General features: G+C 45.3%; 2 protein-coding genes across 2 annotated transcripts; one reads left to right on the forward strand and one right to left on the reverse strand.

The window, feature by feature from the left end:
* Positions 1–430: 430 nt before the first annotated feature.
* Positions 431–13,747, reverse strand: PATL2 (PAT1 homolog 2). The gene is made up of 19 exons (XM_081337706.1): positions 13,601–13,747; positions 12,518–12,629; positions 11,687–12,015; positions 10,795–10,863; positions 10,060–10,125; positions 8,518–8,664; positions 8,291–8,377; positions 7,732–7,862; positions 7,575–7,652; positions 6,652–6,817; positions 5,717–5,834; positions 5,541–5,638; positions 5,017–5,061; positions 4,659–4,807; positions 4,079–4,238; positions 3,353–3,493; positions 3,079–3,176; positions 2,795–2,984; positions 431–831 (listed from the first exon to the last, which is right to left on the reverse strand). Exons 1-18 carry the CDS (start codon positions 13,637–13,639, stop codon positions 2,831–2,833), a joined length of 2,187 nt encoding a protein of 728 aa, XP_081193832.1. The 5' UTR covers positions 13,640–13,747; the 3' UTR covers positions 431–831; positions 2,795–2,830.
* A 3,282-nt stretch (positions 13,748–17,029) lies between these two features.
* On the forward strand, positions 17,030–23,500 carry B2M (beta-2-microglobulin). Its single transcript, XM_081337349.1, has 4 exons — positions 17,030–17,279; positions 19,965–20,243; positions 21,333–21,369; positions 22,626–23,500. The coding sequence occupies exons 1-3, from the start codon at positions 17,213–17,215 to the stop codon at positions 21,344–21,346; spliced, it is 360 nt and encodes a 119-aa protein (XP_081193475.1). The 5' UTR covers positions 17,030–17,212; the 3' UTR covers positions 21,347–21,369; positions 22,626–23,500.
* The last annotated feature ends 316 nt before the right edge of the window (positions 23,501–23,816 follow it).

Genomic DNA, 23,816 nt, shown 5'->3' on the forward strand with positions numbered 1-23,816 from the left:
ACTTTTTTTGACCATACCTTGCAGACTCCCCTGGGGAGAAGACAATGTCTGCTACTGATTGTATCTGTAGGAGGAGGAATGGCAGAACCTGGGGGTGGGGTGAAAAGAAGGATCAGCCTAGAATCCGTACGTGGCCACAAGCAAACCAATTCCAGCACCCCTTGAGTGCTATTGAACTTTAACTTTAACCAGATGCTGTCCATTAGTTGAGACAATTCCTGTGCATAGCCATGAGTAGCAATAAAGCAGTTTAACTAGACCTTCACATGTGGACCTGGTCTTTCATGTCTGACAGTATCTCTCTTGGAATTTTTGAGAGCTGAAGTATCCACCTTTCTGGAGACAAGAAGCGTCTTCAAACTATCTTGGACAAGATCAAGCCTAGTTGCCCAACCGCAACCTCCCTTCCCCCCCATGTCAAGATACCAGACAGGTTTTGAGTTGCTTTTAATATATTTTAAATGCTGAACATACAGAAGACAATAAATAATATACTTCTCTCTCCCCATCAGAGTTTCCCAAATGCTCACTGTACAGGCCAGCCTATGTCTGCTTACTCAGGCTGAGCATGTTGGTGTGGCGTGCGCTCTAGTGCCAGCACTAGATATTTACAATTGGCACAGAGTATTACAAAAACAAACAAACAAAACACAAAAACCCCAAACCAAAAAAAAGCAAAAACAAAATCTGTGTTATTAAATTAAGGATCCAGTTCTGGAATAACTTTCTGTACATCTCTAATGGCATCTGGCTGCTTGAGTCACTGGTCCAAATCGTCATGGGCAGGACCAGCAAAGTTCCAAGTCTTGTAGCTGCTCATGAAGGCATCTTCTGTAAAACAAAGGCAACTCTGAGATTCCACCAGAATTTCTGCAACTCTGCAATCTCATCTGTTAGTCACTCCCTCACCGCATTATTTGCAGTCAATCAATCAATCAATCAGAATAGAGCTGAAAGGGACCTTGGAGGTCTTCTAGTCCAACCCCCTGCTCAAGCAGGGGACCCTATCCCATTTCACACAAGTGACTGTCCAGTTTCTTCTTAAAAACCTCCAGTGATGGAGCGCCCACGATTTCTGAAGGCCAGCTGTTCCACTGGTGGATTGTCCTCACTGTTAGGAAGTTTCTCCTTAATTCCAGGTTGCCTCTCTCCTTGATTAGTTTCCATCCATGGTTTCTTGTCTAGCCTTCTGGTGCTTTGGAAAATAAGTTGACCCCCCTCCTCTTTGTGGCACCCTCTCAAATATTGGAATACTGCTATCATGTCCCCCCTAGTCCTTTTCTCTGGACTAGGCAAACCGAAAATAAGGGTTACCAAGTTACAGCTTGGTATTTCATAATTATCCTTGCCTAGAAATATTGTCAAAGATGGGAAACTGCTTCTGTGCAGTTCCTAGAAAACTGGTTCCATGAGTCACTAAGAATCAAAACAAGGTTGGTTTTTTTTAAGATGGACAGCTCACAATTGCTGGTCAGTCAACTTTACACCCTTTCTAGCAATGGAGAAATAAGCTCTAACAGTAAGCAAAGTAGCTTAAGAAGAAACTCAGCAATAAGTATCATGTTCTCCTGCTTGTTTTGGCACAGCACTATCAAAACTATATCTCCTGAACTCCTGTTATTCAGTAATTAAGCACCTTCTTCCTTGGCTGGGCAGAAGGGACACCTACGGTTATCTCAAAACAAACACCTATCTCAAAACAAAACAGGTTTGAGTCTAATCTCATACTGATGGCTGTTTTCTTTTCTTGGTGCCTTTGACTTGGTGTTCACTCCTGATGTCTGTCTGGACAAGTCCCTGTAGTTTGCTTGGTATGGTTTTTTTCAAAAGTGGTTTTGCCATTCCCTCTTTCCTAGGGCTAAGTGACTGGCCCAAGATTACCCAGCTATGTGCCTAAGAGGGGACTAGAACTTAAATGTCTCCTGGCTTCTAGCCTACACTACAACCAAACTGGCTATCACCGCTGGCCCCATTTCTGCTAAAGCTCTTGAAGATTAAGATGGACAATTCCAAAGTTATTCAATGGGCAGGCAAGATCAAAGCACCAGTAGCCATAGTGTCTGGTCCGTATGTAGAAGCGTTTGTTTTCAACCCAGGGCAGGGCCGAGGAAGATGTCTTCCTGGAATGCTGCTCCTATTATAAGGATTTCTGGTCTAGCAAGCTGTAAAAGATCTCCCCGCGTTGCTGACAAGGAGGACTAAGTTTAGAAAATTTCTGAACATCAAGTGAAAGGGAAGATTAGGATAGGCATAAGAGAAAGGTAAGCAGCCCTCTTTCCCATGACTATGGTCAAGAGCAGGGGTGAGGAACCTTGGCTCTTTTATGACACGTGGACTTCAACTCCCAGAATTACTGAGCCAGCCATGCTGAGGGAAAAGAGAGAGGTTTCTAAGCTGAGCCATGCTGGCTCAGGAATTCTGGGAGTTGAAGTCCACGAGTCACAAAAGAGCCAAGGTTCCCCACCCCTGGTCAAGGGCCTCCTTCCCCAATTACTAACATGTCCCCTGTTATGAAAGAGGTGAAGATGTGGACCTGTTGGACCTCCAGATGTTACTGAACTAGCATGCCTAGAATCCGTCACTCTTGGCCATACTTGCTAAGAATGCTGGGAGTTGTAGTTCAGCAAGACCTGGAGGTTACATGGCTGATCAAAGACCAGAGAAAGCTGAAAGGAGGCATGCAATTACCAAAGAAGTCCCTCACATCTTGTCAAGTGACTGGGCTATAAAGACCCTACAGCTTTCATCTACAGTTGCCCAGCCATATATGTTGAACCCTTGCAGATCTACTTGCCTTTATAGAACACACTCCCTTAACCGTGGATAATCCTCAGTCCATCTGGACATCCAAGCGGTTCACAATGTCTTTGTCCACATAGCGACAGAAGAGGAAGAGAAGGTTGCTGGGAAGGTGAAGGGGTTCCACCATGGAGGTTTTGGGGACTTGAGAGAGCTCTCTTGCAACAAGAAGCACCAAGTCCACCCTGTGTGAAGAATGGCACAGAGCAACAGTAGGCAACCCAGCACTGATCAAGCCCACCAGACTAGGATCGTTCTGCTCACCAGATGAGTCCTCACCATTTTTCCAAGTCTTTAGTATCAGGCTTTGGGGATGTATCCGAAGAGAGCCATCTCTCGCCGTGGCTCAAGAGCAGGTACAGCAGCGAGATGGCAAACTTGGGGAAGGAGGGTGAGAAGATTAGGAGCCCGCTAAGAAAACACTTGGACTCAACTTAGTCGCTAGCAAGACGGGAAAAATTGAATTATGTACAACCTAGATGTACTTGCTAAGAAAAATCCTCCACATCCGGGTCTGGTATGGATTCCGCTCTGAATTTGTACACTCCCGTACCTTATTGCTGAAGACCAAAGCGAGGGACTGTTTGACAGAATCGGGCTGCAACTGAATGAGTTCCTGGAGGACATCCATCAACTCTCTAAATGTCAACTGTCCAATGGTGTCACAGAGAGGATTGTAGAGGACAGAGAGGGTCTGCCAGAGTCAAAAGGACATGGAGGAGGAAGAGCAAAGCGACAAAACATTAGATCACACGAGTCTTCCGCTCTGGGAGAGATTATTGCATCCATTCCACAGGCCAGAAATACTGTGGAATCCAATCAACCATTGTATCTAAGCTGGCTTCACCCATGGGACTAAACCACATTGTCGCTAGTTTTGCCCTAGCTTCCTAAACGGACCACCCCCTGTGATGTGTTAATTCAGGTTTATCACTTCACATGTTCAGTGTAGTTAGCCAGATGTAGTTTATTCAAGAAATCATGGCTAAACCAACAATGGTGCATATATGCAACCCCTTTTTTTTAGCAGTATCGACACACCGAACCACAGAACAAATTCCGATTGTAACCCACCCCACAAAATAAGCTTGGGACATCAACTCAAACTACGTTCCATGGGTGAAGACCTTGGGCCAGAAGAAGTCAAGTCATTCTGTCAGGTGGTTCTTAGAAATGCACAACACTTGCCTTGCATGCAAAAAAAAATCCCCCCCCCCCCGGTGCAAGGATTTCCAAATATCTGGATAGTGGCTAAAGGAGAACGAGGGCGAGAAGGTACCTCCTCCAACAGGTCCTTCTTGATGAGCACTGCTAGGTGTTGCACAATATTGACAAGGGTCATCTTGGCTCTCTCCAAGGACAGATGTGGCAGCAGACGGGCCACCAACCGCTTCCCTTTTCCTACCAGCAGAAGCTGTAGAAACTCCTCTTTCACCTCTCTGGAAAAAACGAAGCACCCAAGAAAATCAAAGCGGAGGCTTTGCGAGGAAGGAGAAAAACCACCCTCCAGAGAGCTCAATATTACAGCTACAGAAAAGCCCTGGAATTTCCAGAAATTTATCCAGAATCACTCTTGATAAGAGCAACACCCAGAATTCCCGGCCAATGTGGTAGAGCATGGCCTTCTCAAATTTGAAAGCTGGTGGTCATGTAGTGGGGAGGATGTGAACAACAGTTCCAGATGATATGGAAAATGTTAAAATTTCCCTTCAGCAGGAAAGCAGAAAGACGAAGAGAGAGAAATGCCGACATGTTAAAAGAGAGCAGCTCAAATGATAAGCAGAATTCATGTAGACACAAAATCACTGTAAAGGAGCCTTCCTGTTATCATTATTGCTAGTAATTTGTCTTGGACTCACTCTTTACCAGAATGCTCCTCAATTCTCAGGGCTTGGTAGACGCGTTCTATTACATGGACAAGCTTCTCATATAGCTGGGGATGCATCTCTTCTGGGGCCTGATCCAATTTCCGCTGAATGTCCTCCATCTCCAGGAGTATAAGGTACATCTGTTTCCACAGCATATAAATATCAGCCAGGACATTGCAAGAGATTATAACAGCTTCCTGCACATCATTTGATGCATTGCTTTGCAGCCTTCCTAGAGGCTTCAAAGATTCTTGCATTTCGGGTTAGTTGCAGGACAGAAGTAAGGCAGATTTTTGTCTTACTTTTGACGTTCAGGAATTTATTTATTATTTCCCATGGAGCAACTTACTTTCTCAATCTGGTACAGCACTTGTAGCCGCTGATTTCCTACCACCTTGGAAAATAAAGAGGGGAAATAAAAGCATTGAGTCACTAGAAGAGAAAGCATCTGCTCCACGTTCTAACAAGTCTGCAGGCCACTTTCCCCAGACTTTGGAACGCAGAATTCTCCAGATGAGTTGCAGATGGTGGAGTGGTTAGACGACCCACTATCTTCATCCGACGCCCAGGACAAACTTGATTTAATAGGTTTAAGATACCTGCGCGTTATTTCAAGTGACCTCTTCCCCCCAAAATATATAAAGAGAGCCTGCCATTCAGGTAGAGCAGGGATAGGCAACCTTGGCTCATTTATGACTTGTGGACTTCAACTCCCAGAATTCCTGAGCCAGCAGGGCTCAGCTTGGAAACCTCTCCCTTTCCCCCTCAGCATGGCTGGCTCAGGAATTCTGGGAGTTGAAGTCCACGAGTCCTAAGAGAGCCAAGGTTGCCTACCCTTGAGATTGAGCATGGGCAAAACGATTGGGCACATACCTGTTCCAGAGAGAAATGGTGTACAGCATCGATAGCCCTGCGGGGACTGTAGCAGGTGGACATGGCTACCTGTCCCAGGGATCCTGGAATCCGCATTACTGGCAGAGGAAGTCACTGTCAGGAGATGCTCGTGCATTTCCATGCCTTAGAACCCCCCCCCCTTGCACAGGACTTACCAGATTCGTAGGTCTCCACTCTTTGGATATATGGGGTGACTAGCTTAGGGACTTCAGGTTTACTCCCGGCCAGGAGTCCTTTCTCCGCTTGTTTGTGCTCCAGCTTGCGATAATATTCCTGAGGACAAGATAGGACAATGGGTGAAAGGAGGACAAGCCTGCAGCACGTACATCAGAGCTGTCTTTAGAGCATCATATTTGTCCTGCTTTCCACTGACATCTTCAACAGGGATGGAAGGATGATTCTGAAACCCATTTGGTCCAGGCTGTGATCTCCTGACCATTCATCTGATCACCCGGGAGGACTTCTTTTCAGAATCCCTGGCCTTGTACCTGACCAAGAAAGCAGCTCGTTTCAGCCTCGGGATGCCCCGAAGCTCCAGGACCATGTATAGCCCCCAAACATCTCACCAATGGCTTCCAAGAATCCCTAAATTGGCGCTACATTGAAATGTTTACTCTGACCTAAGAGGAAAAGAGTGAGATATATTAATGGTTACATAAATGGCTTAAAGGGTAGGTCAACTTTTGATTCCTCTTCCTGGACAAGGGCTCAAGACTAAGCATTGTCCTCGGTCAGAAAAAGTCTGCAGATCTTGGATGTAGCTTGTAGGTCAAATGAACTAATGGCCAAACCAACAGTAATGTTCTTAAAGGGTCTGGCGGAAGTGAAGAGAAGTAGGGAAGAGCAAAACTATTGCTTTACAGGGTCCCCCCAAAACCCTTTTTGCTTTGGGAGATGCCTAACTTCTCGTGCATTCCTTCAGTTCCTTATCCTCGGTTCCTCCCTTAACAGCCTCACTTCCACAGGAACAAGGATGGGCCTACAATGACAAGCCATCCATTGTGATGCCCATCCCAAATCCCACCGTTCTATGGATTCTCCCTGCCCAGCCTGCAATTTGAGGCTGATTCCACCTATTTCCTGCACTCACCTGGTAATAGTAGTCATCCCGCTGGGGGTTTTCACTCTGCAACTGTAACATCTGTACCTTGATCACCCAATCTTTTTCAAAGGGGATCATGAGAGCAGAGAAAGGATCCACTTCTGGTGTCTGAGAGTCCACGCAGGGAAGTCTTGGAGACAAGCAGGAACATGATCTAGGAGATACGTTTCGAAACTTTCTAACTCCCCTGGTCCAAGAAGTCAACTTCACCCAAGAAATAGATCCCCATTTTACTTTTAACTCTCTGGGGAGAAATTGAAGGCGCCCTTGAATCATCTGGGCCAACAAGCCATAAATGGAAGGTCAGTAACCCAACTTAAATTTTATTCTGAAGGCCTTATCTTAAATCTGGGATTTATTCCACCAGATGGGAGTTAGTGTGTGGAACAAGTACACTAAGCCACACAGCCATTCATGCATAAGACACTGAAGCAAGGGTAAGAAATCTGGGGACAACTTAGTGATAAAATTATTCATGCCCAACAATTCAGCCCTGGTGGGGACACATTTGGGAAAAAGCATCTCAAGATTTCCCTTTTAAATAACTCAGCTTAAATGTGGCTGTGAATTCATCTTACAGTTTGCAAGATTCGGTGTTCAGCCCAGAGTAGCATTAACGCTATTTTGTTGAACTCTGAAACACGCTGTCTGGAGATTGGCCTGATGTTGGGAAAGGTGGAAAGTGCCAAAAGATGGTGGTTCTAGACTATAGCAATGATGGAACGTCTGAAGGACCAGGTTGGGACAGATTGTCATGGGGAAAGTTGATCCGGTTGATTTGATGACAGATAATTGTCACTGCAACCTGTATAGTTGTAACCTCTTTGCTCTTGCAGTTACACGGAACATCACAATTCGAGACAACCACCTTTACTTGGCGTTTCCCCTTTCCATTTCCTCTAGCCCTTTACCTTGCTTTTTGCCCTCGCTGTCTTTGAGTCAGAAATCGCTGATGTAAGGGGTGCAACTGGGTCATTGTGCTGGGCAAGCTACAAAAATGGAAGAGAGGGCAGTGAATCCCAAGTCTCTCCGGAGGGGGTGACCAACGAGTTGTCTGAACCTGTTTACCTGATCTTTTGCTGGCTGCTGCTCGGCGGGCTGAAGGGTGGTGTTTCGGGGGTGTGCGTCAAAGCCCACGTTGGGCTGCTGGCGTTGGAAAACAATGGTTGGAATGGAGGTGGAGAGGCATACCCTGACATCTGAAGAGGGAACACATGGAGGATTAGACCCCAACCGCTCTGGCCATTTTGTTCTCCATCAGATGCAGTGGGAGAACGATCTGAGGCTGTCACTGAGCCTTCAGCAGTTGGAAATCTCTTTCAAGGTCTTTGAGACGGAATCCAGTCAAACCTTTTGTATACACTCGCTTAACAAAGAAGACCCGGTTAGTGGCACCTTTGGCTGCTTCTCCCAACAAGAGTAACGGAAACCCCTATTCTACCTGGATACAGGTAATCGTGGAGCTACCACTGTAATGGAGCTTTACCCATCACACTCATAACTCATGGCGGTTGTAAAATGAATTGGTCATGCTGGCTGGGGAATTCTGGGAGTTGAGGTCCACACACCTCCCAGGTGGAGCAAATCTGTCCCAGAGGTACAATATTCAAATTGCAGAGCACGTCACCTGACTAACGCCAAACGGACGACGTATCCTGCGAGGTGGAGTGAACGGATAGGGCAGCCTTTTGGAAGGCGACATCACGGGAGTTTGCTGCAAGGTAGGAAGAGGACCAGGCAGTGAAAAAAAATTCATCAAAATTGAGAAGTACAAACATACAACTCGACCGTATCCAAAATGCACATGAAAATCGAAAAACTCGGGGAATCTGGAATTCAAGAGATTTCCCTTACTTGACGCATGAAACGTTGGGGAGTGGGATTCAGAGTCCGCCCACAGAAAGCCGAGCAGTCCACATCAGAGGAATCGAGGAAGCTGGTCCGTATCGGTGAAGTCAGGAAATCTAGATTGGCACGGGACCGAGACGCCCTTTCTAGAGCCTAAAGGACAAGAAGTGGGGGTCAAGCCCAAATTGCAATTCATTGGGGTTATGGAGATGGGGGCGTTAATAGGCGGCAGCAAGAGTGTCAGAATCAAAGCACTGTCACGATGCAGATAAAAATCAGGCAAAGCGTCAGCTGCACCGTTGTGCATCTTGACTTCTTTTGACCATGTTTTCTGGACACCTCCTGTGGAGAGGCAAATGCGGTGCAGTTCACTCACTGTTGTTAAAAAAACCCCGTATTACTGAATTTAGGGGTAAGTATTTGGCTTCTAGGGACGCGGTGGCTCAGTGGGTTAGGACGCTGAGCCTGTCGATCAGAAGGTCGGCAGTTTGGCGGGTCGAATCCCGAGTGCCGCGTAGCAGAGTGAGCGCCTGTTACTCGTCCCAGCTTCTGCCAACCTAGCAGTTCGAAAGCACATAAAAATGCAAGTAGAAAAATAGGGACCAATCTGGTGGGAAGGTAACAGCGTTCCGTGCGCCTTTGGCATCCAGTCACCGGCCACATGACCACGGAGACGTCCTCAGACAAGCGCTGGCTCTTCGGCTTTGAAACGGAGATGAGCACCGCCCCCTAGAGTCGGAAACGACTAGCACGCCTGTGCGGGGGAACCTTTACCTTTACCTTTACCTTTATTTGGCTTCTGCTCTGAAGCGGATTTTCAGACCTCAGCCTTCCTTGTTTAAACCCCGTTTCAGTTGGAAGTGAAATCACTTCTCGGAGGATGAAAGAGGAAGAAGCTGACACTGGCCCTTCCCTTTTAGGCCCAAGTTATCAATCATCTTGATTTTAAAGTAGTAAGAGGAAATAGAGTTAGCAGTAAAATATAAACTGGAGTGTCCTCCAGTGGCAGAAGGGTGAAGAACTACAGAAGATAAAAAAATTGGATACCCCCAAACCATTTTTGAACTGATTAATCCAGAATTTTGTTTAATTAAGGCAAATGGGCCCAATATAATCTCTTGCTATTTCCTCTGAAATCCTTCCTTCCTTCCTCCTCCTTCCTTCCCTTCCTTCTCCTCCCCTTCCTTCTCCTCTCCTCTCCTCCCCTCCCCCTCCCCTCTCTCCTCCTTTTCTTCTGTTCTTCTTTGGTCCTCCATATCCACACCAGGATGTTCTCATTCTGAAAATAAAAGCCCCATCCCCTAAAATTCGAGTAGCTTCAAATACTTCTAGGCTCCTTCAAGCCACAGCAGACTGTGGTTTGTTTTTGGCTAGCCATACTGGGTGAATCCAGCCACCACAGTCTGAAAACCCTACCTTATGGCTCCGTGTTTGATCCACGCAGCCCACCCTGCTCAGGGTCATTAATGTAGCTGAGCTCAATCAAGCTGGATAGATGGTGAAGCCAGGCCTAAGCCAAGCCATTTTGCTCTCGAGAAAAAGGGTTACCTGCATCATAGATAACGACGGGCCCCTCCTCAGAGTTGGAGTCCTCCACATACACTTTGAATGGGGCTGAGCAGGAGGTGGGGGGAAATAGATGCAAAAATGAGAAAAGAGACAAAATGTCTGTGGGCAATTCGTAAGGTTGAAGACGCCTAATTTTCTACAGAAAGCATTCAAGGCTGCTTCCATGGCCCATTTGTTACCCTTTGAGAGAGGCAGTTTGGTCTAATGGTTAAGGCTAGCAAGCAGGAGGCAGTAAGTTCTACTTCCACCTTATGAAACCTGTCTGGGTGACCTTGGGCCAGTAACTTAACCGTGTTACTGACCTAACTGCACTGATTAACAACCTTGGCAAGAAACGTCATAAAATGGGGCACAATTCACTTAACAAATGTTTCACTAGGCAACAGAAATGTCAGGCTCAATTATGGCCGTAAGTCAAGGACTATCTATATTAAAACCTGGCTCTGACAATTGGCATCGGGGTCAAAGAGCAACAGGTGGTCCTGGGGGTGGCTGATAACGCGAGGGTGCTCCCTCCGCCTTGTAAAATTTGCAATGTTTTAATTTTAACTTGGTTCACAGCTGATGTTTTTCCCACTGATGGATCCGTGCCAAAGCAACCCCTTCCTGTAAAATCCTGCCTGACACCTGCCTCCTCCCCTTTTTAAATATTTTTTTCCTTTAATACGCATTTATCGGAAGGGGAGGGGGGGGCAGGAAATTAAACCGTCTTACCAAGTAATCGGAAGAAAATTCCGAAAGGTGACTGGCCAGTTTGCTATCGAGAATAGCAGAATCTTCTTTCTGCCAAGAGAGAGAAAGAGAGAGAAAAAAAGCGACTTAAGAAGATATGCGATATCCCGAATACAGAATTAGCACTTCCGAGACTAATTTTATTTTTCAGGGGCATTATCAGCATCACAGAATGTCAGTTATAGATGTTATTTTTTGCTATGCACTTAAGATCAAAGCGTGGGAATTTTTTCTATAGATGTAATCCCCCTTTTGTCAATTACAAAATTACAATTTGAAGTCAAGAGTCGTAATGGATATTTTTTTTAACGCATACCTCACCTTTATTTTATCTTGTTTATAAAGAACCCAGGGTGACAAATATACATAATGTCCTTCCTCTTCCTATTTTCCCCACTGCAACAACCCTATAGGGTAAGTTGGGCTGAGACATTGTGGCTGGCCCCAGAGTCACCCAGCTGGCTTTCGTGCTTAAGGCTGGACTAGAATTCACAAACTCCTGGTGCCCTCACCACTAGATCAATGTGGACCAACAGAATTAAAACTTTACTCAGTGATTTACAGCCGGGCCACCTTCTCTCTACTTAATCTGCTTCACATGGAGGTCCCTGGGCATACCACTGCCAGGTCCCGAGAGAAGATGGCATCTAGATGAAAGAAGGATCAAAAACTTGAGGTCCTCTCTCGTAGCTTAGATCAGCTTTAGAGGCTGCAATGTTAGAGAAGCAACTTCAATCTAGTGCCCTTTCAATGGATTGGGGGAGATGTCCCTTCTTTCACAGCCAGCTGGTCTACCATCCATCCTTGCAATCCTGCAGCTCGTCTCCATCTTGAGAGCACCTACCAAAGGAAGTTTGCCAGGTTTACCCCTCACCTCCAGCAGACGCTGACCTCGTACAGCACTCATAACAGCTGGATCTTCCAAGTCATGCAGTTCTCCTGCATTCTGACTTGTAGGCACCTCTCCGTGGTCGGTCAAGGCTTCTTCCTCTTCGACCTCCATGGTGCCAGAAGCAAACTGGGCCTGAGACTCTTCAGGAAGAGTTTCATCTTCTTTCCCATCTTCTACCATCGCTTCCACATCTGAAGTTCTGGTCTCCTGTTCTCCTTCAGCATTGACCATCTCCCCTTCCCTGGGGTCAACCACAGCTGCCATCTGAGATTCCATCGTCAAGGCCTTTGCCCTATTGTCTTCAGGGTAGGCTTGCAAACCAAGAGAACAAACATCTAGGTCAAATATAGAAACACCCTTATGCTGAAAGGGAAGGTCTGTAACTGCAATATGATTCTTACATTACTACAATCTTACTACAAAGTAAGATTTGACCGGATAAAGGTCCTGGGTTCAAGCTGTCTTCTTTTCTGAGATCCTTGCAACTGTACTAACAAAAGACAGGTTTTGGTGGATGTTACTAGACACCCCGCCCCCCACACACACTTTAGTTGTCGAAGTAGCAATTTGTATTGTTTATTGTTCAAGTATGTTCATCCTCAATGTCCATAGGGATAATTATCTGCACCTTTTAAAGAATGTCTTTATATTTTTCTCTCTTATTTAATCTTCATTTGTATTTTTCTTTTTTTTAAAAAAAGAAAGACAATTCAATTGTGATAGCTTTGGTTTACTCTTGTCCTGCTACTATGTCATTACAAGCTCTCTGCTCCAACCAGAGAGGACGGGATTTGCTGTTCCAGTGTATTTTACCTGAAGTGAATGTTAAGTTAATATAGAGATCAATTTCATCCTCTTCACTTGCTTTGTCTATCAGAGTTTCTTCCCCCGTGTCCTCTTCCATCATGAAATAATCCTCTAGGATCTGATTTAAACAAACAGACAAGAAAATGGAAACTCTTATAACACTTAAACTCCTTCTTGGGGAAAAGTAGGGAATTTGACCAAAACAGAATCTCAGTGTGGGCCAGTTCAAGAAAGTTTAAACTCACAGTTTTGCTTAAACATCTGTCTACTTCAGCCAGTAGTGTTTTGTACTGAGCCAGCATCACTGCTGAGTTACTACTATCTATGCTAGCAGTATTTCAATTTCCCTCCAAGTGTAAGACGGCCAATAGTTTCTTTTTCTTTAAGATTCAAGCCCTAGTCCAGGGGTAGGCAACCTCGGCTCTTTTATGACTCATGGACTTCAACTCCCAGAATTCCAGAGTCAGCTACGCTGACTCGGGAATTCTGGGAGTTGAAGTCCATGAGTCATAAATAGCTGACTCAGGAATTCTGGGAGTTGAAGTCCATGAGTCATAAATAGCTGACTCGGGAATTCTGGGAGTTGAAGTCCATGAGTCATAAAAGAGCCGAGGTTGCCTACCCCTGCCCTAGTCCAACAGCCAAAAAGTCTCTGCTGAGAAGAAGGGGATAATCCAGCCTCTTTCTTCCTTTCTCCAGCAGCCACGAGGAGGAATAATTCATATTTAGGAGGGAAAGTGGAACAAGGCGAGGGAAGAAAGGAGGCGGAACAACTCCGTGCGTAAGAGAGCTGCTTGCCCCGCGGAGCATCCTCTCCACTCCGCGCTCCGGAATCCAGGAGTAAGTCACTACTACCGAGTACAGGGATACAGCTACACCGGGGAAATGTACTTACTCATCCGTACATTCACTACTCAAGGGTAGCAGTTAAAAGGCAGAAGCAAGGAAAGCCAAGGAGGACGCGGCTTCCCGCAAAGGCATGACAAGGAGGTGGGGAAGCAACCGGGTTGCAACGGCGCTCCGGTTTGGGAATGCGCGGCGCTTCTTCCACCGGCTCCCCGCCCAGCCTCGGCCATGCCGGCTGCTTACCACGTCCGGCGCCCCGGCGGCTTCGCCTCCTTCGGCCATGGAGCCCTCGTAGCGCCCTCGCCCGGCAGCGGTCGCTCCCTTGCGGCCATGCCGGCGCTTTTAAAGGGCCTTTTCGGGGGCGGGGCGGCGGGTCCGGGTCTCATTTAAAAAAATACACCCCCCCACTTTTTAAGGGACCCAGCCACGGGGGAGTCGGGGCCAGCTGGTTTGCCGGGACCCCCACCCCACCCCCGGATCCCGCGGAGCAGCGAGCCGATCTGAGTTCGAATCTTGCTGAATGGCACTGAACCCGGGTGTATTCCATCGCGGGTAAAAACGGGTCGTGCGAAAGCGACTGCGGTGTTCCCGGCCTCGGAGCCAGTCTGCGCTCCAGGCTAGTTTGCTGGACTTCGGGTCGCCGTCATTCCTCGCCAGGCTGGCTGGGGATGATGGGGCAAGTCCGGATGGGAAAAGCGACCGTCGTTTTTCAAGGACGGCTCCTCTTTCTCCGTTACGGGGAGCGTTTTCTTGAGTGGGGGGGGGTGTCGCCGTATGAATTTCCATTGGTTCGTCCTCAGCCCTTGCAGTATACACCCACCCTCCCACCCCTGCAATCGGACCGGGTGAAACGTAGCTAGATCCATTCGCACAACAGGCTTGCTTGGTTTTAACTTCGGGGCGGATCCCCCCCCCCCCCGCGAGTCGCTGTTCTCCAAGGTAGGTCCAGTTCCCTTGGCTGGCTTGAGTGTATTGCGTGAACCTAAAAGATGGATTAATTCAAGAAGCAGGTTTGCACTCGTCCATCACAGGTTAAACATCTGCATTCACTGGGAGAGTTGATATTAAGAGCCAAGGTTGTGCTTTAAGAGAGCTGATCTGGGGCTTTACACCTGCCTCTCAGGTGCTCTTCAGCACCCATCATCAAAGGCTGTTGTCTTGAAACTACCCATGAAACAGCTAACAAATCCAGCGAGGCAATATTTTTCCTGTCACTGGTGCCAACTGCCTGGATAAAAGAGTCCAAAGTCCAAACTGGTTTACACAATCTCTGACAGGTGTAGAGTGTTGTTAACCGTTCCTCCCTACAAACCAGAAACACCGATGTTAGGGAGAAAGGTTTTAGCCCATCTCCTGAGTTGCTAACTTTCTACAAGAGAGGGATTGTTCCATTTGGCGGAGGGACCTTCTACAGATAGTCCTTGACTTACAAGCATTTGTTTTAACAACCATTCAAAGTTACAACAGTACTGAACAAAATGACTTATGACTGGTGCTCAAACTTACTATTGTCAAAATTTGGGACCTTGGCAATTGGCATATACCGGTAGATGCAATGGTTGCAGCATCCCAGCGTCATGTGACCTCCATTTGGGACTTTCCTAGCTGGCTTCTGACAAGCAATGGGAGAAGCCAGATTCCCTTAATCACTACAAAATTCACCTAACTGCAGTGATACTTTTAACCCCCATGGCACAAAAAGTGGTAAAGTTCAAAGCAACTCATTTAACAACCCTCTTGCTTAGCAAAGAAAAGTCTGGCCCCAACTGTGGTTGTAAGTCAACAACTACTTGTATTTCCTGTATTTGGATGTCAGATACTGCATGAAAAAATAGATATGCAACTTTGGGATACATGGGCCTCAAGAAGAGTTATCTATTCAGAATTATAAATTCGGCTTTGTTAGGGCCCGTTCCTTTTTTAAATCCGTTGGCAGGGTGTTTATAGATGGATGGATGGATAGATGGATGGATAGACAGACAGACAAGTTGCTTTTGAAATTGCCCATCACAGTCAAACAGGCTCAAATCTGTTTGTCAGAGAGCAAAGTTCGGGGCTATAAAGTTATCCTCGGAAATTACCTGGCTCTCCAGATAAACACTCTGCCAACAGATAAAAAAGGATCTGGCCCCAACAAAGCTTATCAATTGCAGCTCTTCCACCTTTTTTCTGGAACAATATTTTTTGGGGGAAGGGGGGCATAAAGAAAAAAAATTGAGCAGGGAGGAATATTATTATCTGGAGCTTTTGATTGCGTTCCGTAACTCAGTGTTTCTCAGACTGGGCAACTTTTAAAATGGATGGGCTTCCCAGCTCTCAGAATTCTCAGAGCAGAACAATTTTATTGATTTATCACATTTAGAAACAGCCCATTTCTCTCACAGAGCAACTATGGGGAGTGTACAAGTAAGACGTGAAAGCATAAATTGTTCAATAAAAGCCTAATTGGGGAGAACGTGCAGGTTTGCTTCTCAGGTGGATGTTTGTGTATAGAAAGAAGCAAACCTCTAAGTAGCGAGGAGAGATTGCCAGTGGACAAAGTTAGCTAGTTCTTAGGTAGTCTTGGAAATTTAGGCAGGGTTGGTGTGATTGATGATACTTGGATGGGAGACCACCAAGAGATCCCAGGACTGTAGGTCAGACTGAGAAGTTGGTAGAAGCAGCAAGTGGCCATTCACCTTCTAATCTAAGGCACAATGGGGCTTGCCTCTTGTTATGACGAACCTTGCCAATGGTGGCTTTTCCCACGAACGTTAGGACCAAGCAACCCGAAACTTAGTGCGATCTGTGAACACTAAGATGGCTTTTAGTTTTTACCCAGTTTTGGGCCTGAATTGCTTTATTTACTCCCATTCCTAGGTTAGATTTAAGGTGCTGGTACTTACCTTTAAAGCCCTACATGGCCTAGGCCCGGGATACTTGCAGGACCATCTGCTACCAGGAACGAATTCCCATCGCCCAGTACGCTCACACAGAGAAGGCCTCCTCAGGGTACCGTCGGCTAGACAATGTCGGCTGGCGACCCCCCAGGGGAAGGGCCTTCTCTGTCGGGGCGCCTGTCCTTTGGAACCAGCTCCCCCCTGAGCTTCGGATGGCCCTAGATCTCCAGTCCTTTCGCCGCGGCCTCAAAACACTCCTTTTTTCACCTGGCTGACCTGGACTGACAGGCATTTTAATTATGTTTACAATTTTTAATTTATTTTTAATTTTTAATTTATTTTTAATTTTAATCTATTGCACAGAGGCCTTTAATTTTAATTTTATCTTAATTTCTGTATTTATTGTATATTATTGTCGTTAGCCGCCCTGAGTCCTTCGGGAGATAGGGCGGGATATAAGTCCCTAACTAACTAACTAACTACTAACTAACTAACTAACTAACTAACTAACTAACTAACTAACTAACTAACTAACTAACTAACTAACTAACTAACTAACTAACTAACCAACCCACAACCTGGATCTTTTCCCTTTCCCGCACCAGCCGCTGCAATCCGTATTCAGGATCTTCAGCGCAAGCAGATCCTCCTGGCCCGCCCTTCCCCCACCCCCGAAAAGTGAGCTCAGTTTCTCGGAAATCAGCGGCTCCTTCTCGGCAACGAGAAACCGAAAGTGGAAGTCGCAGCGGGCAGAACTGCGCCTGCGCTGGAAAGTACCGAACGCTTGGAGCAGATGCCTGCGGGAAACCTCGTGCCTAGCGACCGGTGACGACGCAGCTCTGTCGATTTTTCTGATTGGTCCAGAGAGAAAAACCCTCTTCTCTTAGGCGTAGTTCCCCAGCTCCGCAGTACATTTCGGTTGTGGTCCGAGTAGCGTGCGTGGCTGCTGTCGCGGCTGCCAAAAAAGTCAAGAAGCATGGCCTCGAAAGAGATTCTCATCTGGTGCGTTGTCTTGGTCTCCTGTCTCGCGGAACCCGTGGAAAGTAAGACAACTTTTCTGCTGCTCCCGCGTGCGGTTTTTGCGCTCCTGCGGCGGGTTGGCAGCCACCTTCTAACCCGGGCTAGAAACGGGTGACTTTTGAGAAGTTCCGGTTCTTAAGATGCTTTTTCTTTTTTTCCCTGCGTTGGTTGGCATTTCTCCAGGAGCTTCGGGCTTCCAGCCCGCAGGAGGGGTTGGGCGTGAAAGGGGTGGGGGCCTGGACCCCGAAACTCGCAGGGGTTTTGTGGGGGGGGGGGCTGAAGGTGGGTTTGCGTCTCCTGGATCTGTCCCGGGTTAAGCCAGGGGTTTGCTGGAAGATGTAGTCTTAAAGGAGGTGAGCGCCTGTCTTTCTGTGGCCTGCTATAATCTTATTTCTTTATACCCTGCCTTTATGGTTTTTTTTACAAATATTCTAGGAAATTAAATGTGTGTCTCCTGGGTCTGTCCCGGGTTAGTTAGCCCAGAGATTTGTGGGAAGATGGGAGTTGCAGTCTTAAGGAAGTGTGTGTATTGGGGGGGCTTCTTGCCTCCGTTTCTGTGACCTGGTATAATCTTTATTTCTTTGTATCCTGCCTTTATTATTTTTACAACTATTTTAGGAAATTAAAAAGGGAAATGTTGACTCGCTTGTGATACTTGCTTTGGAGAGACGGATCTGATTGGAAGAATAACAGGAAAATTGAATCGAATTTTTTTTGTTCTTCTTTTCCCGTTGATTGGGATGGAGGAGAAGGAAATTTTTCTTACTTTTTTAAAAAAAAGCTGCATACACTTCACAGGATGGCTTTAAACTATTCCGAAACAATAAAAATCTGCCCCCCCCAAAAAAGGCAGAGGTTCTGAATGTGGAACACAGATGCCTGTGATGGCCACCATCTTGTTGTCTTTTGTTATAAACTTCACGGCAACTTGGTGTTCTTCCCTGTGCAATGTTTCTGACGTAGTTATGGCGCTCAGTGCCCCAAATGCAAAAGGGAAAAAGAGAAAGACTTGAGTAACATTTTCTTTGATTTGGAAGGGATGATGGTGTGCCTGAAAGAGGCATGGTTTCTGATGTGGTGCATTCTCCGAAAGTAAAACAATAAAATAGAAAGTAAAATAAAATAGTCGGGAAGGGCTATTCTAGAGTTTCGCAGTAGTTGCTAGAATTAGGAAAATAGAGTCTGGGCTATTAATTTCTGACACTTGCTGGCCTTGTTTTGTTTGTTTTGCTTTAAAAGTATTTATATCCCACCTTTATTATTTTTACCAGTAACTCAAGGTGGCAAACATATCCAACACACCTTCCTCCTCCTTGCAACAACAGCCCTGCAAGGCTGTTCGGGCTGACAGGGAGTGATTGGCCCAAAATCACTCAACTGCCTTTCATGCCTAAGGCGGAGATCGGCCAAAAGTCAACCAGCTGGCTTTCATGGCTAAGGCAGGACTTGAACTCAAGGTCGTCTGCTTTCTAGCCTAGTAACAGGGAAAGAAAAGGAACAAAACATAAAGATAATTGCGATTGATACATTGCCAAAGGGGGGGAAAAATGTTTTAAAAGTGCTTTTAGAAAAGTGAAAGCAAAAAGAACGAACATTTTGTTTGCTCCAAAATCATTGTTTTTCAACCTGGGTAACTTTAAGAAGATACGTGGACTTCAACTTACAGACAACATGCTGACTGAGGAATTCTGGGAGTCCACACACCTCAAAAGTTCCATGGTTGAAAAAATGTGTGTGTGTCGCACTTTCATTTAATCTTTGTTCTCCCAGAACTGGGGGTGAGGATGGGATTTACAACTGTCGCACCTCTCCCAACTGTGATTTTGATAGCAGTTACAAAGATTGACACTGCCTTGCGGTCACACCCTTAATTTCCAGCTTGCTTCTGACATGCAAACGCAATGGGAGAGTAGAATCACTTAACAACCATGTGATTCCCTTAATGACCGCAGTAAAAATGGTAATAAAATCAGGTCTGGTTATGTGATGACTTGCCTAACAACAACATCACTTAACCAAAATTCCAATCCAACTTGTGGATGTAAGTTGAGGACAATCTGCGCCAAGTCAGGAGAATCCTGCCTGTAGTCAAAGGATTCATTTGGGAACCCATTTCTTTGCTTCTTTTTCTTTTTTAAAATCCCCTATATCTTTCTAAAGGGACGCAGTGGCTCAGTGGGTTAGGACGCTGAGCTTATCGATCAGATGGTCAGCAGTTTGGCGGGACGAATCCCGAGTGCCGCGTAACAGAGTGAGCGCCTGTTACTCGTCCCAGCTTCTGCCAACCTAGCAGTTCGAAAGCACGTAAAAATGCAAGTAGAAAAATAGGGACCGCTCCGGTGGGAAGGTAACAGTGTTCCGTGCGCCTTTGGCGTCTAGTCATGCTGGCCACATGACCACGGAGACGTCCTCGGACAAGCGCTGGCTGTTCGGCTTTGAAACGGAAATGAGCACCGGCCCCTAGAGTCGGAAACTACTAGCACGCATGTGCGGGGGAACCTTTACCTTTTTATATCTTTCTAAAGAGGTGGCCCTTAAACCACCTCGATAGATCAGCTGTTGAAAGCCATGTTCTCTCTGGAAGCAACATCTGAGGACCAAAATCTATCTCAAAGTCCTCTGGCCACGGTAGAGAAAACACGGGCAAGATGACCTGGGTTTGCAACATCTTCTCTTGTTTTTTTTCCTCCCTCCCCTTTAACTTATAGAACAGCCAGATGTGCAAGTGTATTCCCGCCATCCCATATCGGCCGGCAAGTCGAACACTCTGCACTGCTTTGCGGAGGGTTTCCACCCTCCCAAAATCAACGTTACTCTTCTGAAGAACAATGTTGAACTACCCAACGTCAAGCAGTCTGATCTCTCTTTCAAAGAAGACTGGACCTTCCAGCTTCTGACTTACGCTACGGTGGTTCCCAATGGAAATGATGAATATGCGTGCAAGGTGGAACACCAGACGCTTAAAGTGCCAAAAATTGTGAAATTGGGTAACTGCTTTGACTTGGCTTTCTGTTCCATTTCCTCCTCTCCCTCCATAGCCTTCCTCCACTTGAAACAGCAATAGTTAAGATGTCTTAGGCCATGGTTTAGCCCAGGGGTCTCCAAACTTGGCTACTTTAAGGTTTGTGGACTTCAGCTCCCAGAATTCCCCAGCCAGCACGGTCCACAAGTCTTAAAAATGGTCAAGTTTGGAGACCCCCCCCCCCCGTTTAGCTGGAGAATACATCATGGGAGTCACCAGTCTAGTTTCCACATATTGCTGATGTAGTCTTCCTGGTCTCCTTCCCCTTGGTGAGGGATCCTGGGAGTTGTAGTTCAGCAACCTCTGGAGAGCTAGACGTTCCGCACCCCTCCTGGGCACTGAAGCAACCTTTTGTTGAACCCAGTCCTAACTTCCAGTGAATCATGATAATCTGATGGATTGTTCGCAATTTCCGATCTTCCATCTACCATCTCTGGCAAACCATGGCTTACTTTTTCAGCCTTTGATTGTTGAGCGGTCAGAAAACAGGCAACACGTGAATGCTGGAATTCTTCTTTATTGTCATGGGGTAGAATAACAGAAGTCTGGAAATGATAGTAAGCGTCCCTTTTCTGTATCTTAGGATTTCAGTAGAAATGTTTCTAAAAAGAAAGAAGTACAATCAGTTCACGAAGTCTAATTGTTTTTATTATTCTGTATTAAATATGTACACTTCCCAATTTCCAACGATTCTGGGCAGTTCGCTTTTGAAGATCACGAAAAGGAATCTGTTACAGACCAGTTGTGGATCTGTAGGGTACTGCTGGATTCTGTTCTTGCCTTCCCTAGATTGCTTTCTTTTCTTTAAAAGGATTGCTCTTGAGGTTCCTCTGATATATACTAACTCATTCTACAAAAGCCTTTGTTACAAAATGCTGCCAGAAAGGTCTTTTTAACCATTTAAGACAAAAAAATAAAAAATGTAGATGGTGAACTTCTGGCTGAGCATGCGAAGCAGCAGCAAAGAAATAGCTTAGAATCTGTAGGCCCTCAATGATTTGATATATGTTTGAAGAAATGTTTGCTAAAAGTTTACTCTCTCTGTCTTCTACAGAACAGAATTCCTAAGCCAGTAGTCTCCATCAAATAAGGTAAGAGATGGCTGTTTCATGAAAAGTGTGCTTCACAAGAAATATGAAAGTACGTGTATTATGTTTATGTGTAGTAGTATTACTAAGGGGATGCAGTGGCTCAGTGGGTTAGGACTTTGAGCTTGTCGATCAGATGGTCGGCAGTTTGGCGGGTCGAATCCCGAGTGCCGCGTAGCAGAGTAAGCGCCTGTTACTCGTCCCAGCTTCTGCCCACCTAGCAGTTCGAAAGCACGTAAAAATGCAAGTAGAAAAACAGGGACCGCTACGGTGGGAAGGTAAAAGCGTTCCGTGCACCTTTGACGTCTAGTCATGCCGGACACATCACCGCGGAGACGTCCTCGGACAAGTGCCGGCTCTTCGGCTTTGAAACGGAGATGAGCACCGGCCCCTAGAGTCAGAAACGACTAGCACGCATGTGCGGGGGAACCTTTACCTTTACCTTATTACTAAGGGAGTAAAAGATCAGCTTGCTGTCACGAAAGAGAAAGCAGTAAACAAAATGAAAGCCATGTGTTTAAGCAGCTTTTGTCAGGAAAGAGACTTGTTTAAAAAAAAAAAAGAAGAAAGCTGAAAGTTCAAACCAGTGTTTCTTAAACTTGGCTACTTCAAGATATGTGGGCCAACTCCCAGAATTCCCCTGCCAGCATGCATGTATACTGTATGTGTGTATGTCTCTGTGTGCAGAATCCACATGATATACCATCAAAAAGTGTAGAACACAATAACCAAAATAATCATAATATTTCTACTGTACTTTAAAGCAGAGCTGCCTTTTTTCCCTGTTATCAAAAAGTCCTTTTTACTTACCCAACGTAGGTAAAACACTTTAAAAGTCCCTGCTGTGATTGGGTAACGGGTTCATGTGTCTAAAAAAGGTTAAATCGTGGCAACTAGACCAAAGTTTGTTAATCTGAGGTGTTTCACTTCCCATTCAGGAAGCTTCATCATGTTTCTTACCCAAAAAAAAAAACCAATTTTATTCAGTGTTGGATAATTTACCCAGGTTTGGCTGAGCACTGCTTTAAACACCTTTCACAATCTTTTGTCAGTCCTTACAAGACCCCTGCACAACTCTTGCAATACTTTTAAAAGTACTTTCCCCAATGCTTTCATGATTTTATATTTTCAATATAAATCAAGAGAGACTCAAACACAGATGCAAAAAACAGTTTGGTTTTCCAACCCAGCCAATAGTGTACTGTACTACGTTTCTTGTTTTTTTTTAATGTAAAAATATTCTTTTTTTTCTCCCCCAGATTTGATGAATGCTGCTTTCAACCACTATTTCTACTGATGATGTTTCTGAATTTACTTCAAGTGCTGTTTCTGCTTATCACTGATTGAAAAGCATCAGTTTTAACTTTTAAAAGCCAGGCCTTTTCAGGAAACTTATCAAAGATAATCCGTGTGTGTTTATATAAATCAGCATTTGAGCCATCGATCAGAGAATGTTGATTGGTGGCCCCCAGGGGGAGATCCTTCTCTGTGGGCGCTCCGGAGCTGTGGAATCAGTTACCGGTAGAGCTCCGGATGGCGCCCGATCTTCGCTCCTTTCGTCGCGATCTCAAGACGTTTTTGTTTGTACAAGCCGGCCTAGCCTGATGGGGATTGGTGGGGTTTTTTTATTTTTTGCATTCTTAATTTTATCTTTGGGGTTTTATAATTGTATATTAATTGTTTTAACTTGGGCAATCATTTAATTTCTTTTTAATGTTTGTATTTTGTATTTCACTTTTGCCCTGTGAACCGCCCTGAGTCCTCAGGGAGAAGGGCGGTATAGAAATATTATTAAATTAAAATTAAATTAAATTAAATATGGAGTCATCATCATAAATATATAGTCTCATAGACAGTTCCTAACTATGATTGATTAATCAATTTGAATGTCTGAAAAGGCCATCACTTTCACTTTATTGCTATGCTAAGTCTTTTAGGAATTAAGAGCATTTTCTTCTGTTATTGCTGAGATAAGAATGGAAAAATGGAATTTTCTAAAAATGATAATTAAAGTTTCCTTTTATAAACTGCTCAATATGCCAGCTCAGCCGATAATTTTCCCCAGCACTTAAGTTCATTTTGTTGTCCTCTGCTGATGTATACATAACCCTCCAATAAAAAATACCTAACAATGTTTTCTTTGGAAGTTCTTTGTGGCTTGTGAATGATTGACTCACCTCAAAAGTAGTTTACAATAAAACATTAGGCTACATAGTAAGCAATTCATTAAAAGAATATACTTTTTTTTTAAAAAAAAGCCAATATAAGCTACATGGGACCTGGCCAAGATTCTCAGCCAAATTTAGCACACTGCAAATGTTTAGGCCTTTAACTCAGCCAGTGAAATACATTGCACAGACAATATTTAGTAACAATATTTCTCAAGAGTTGCATTGACTGAGGATTTCTATGTCAGTAAATCATCCTGATGTTATTTGGCTTATAAATAA

The sequence above is a fragment of the Vipera berus genome (assembly GCF_964194415.1).
Source record: "Vipera berus genome assembly, chromosome: 12".
Lineage (NCBI taxonomy): Eukaryota > Metazoa > Chordata > Lepidosauria > Squamata > Viperidae > Vipera > Vipera berus.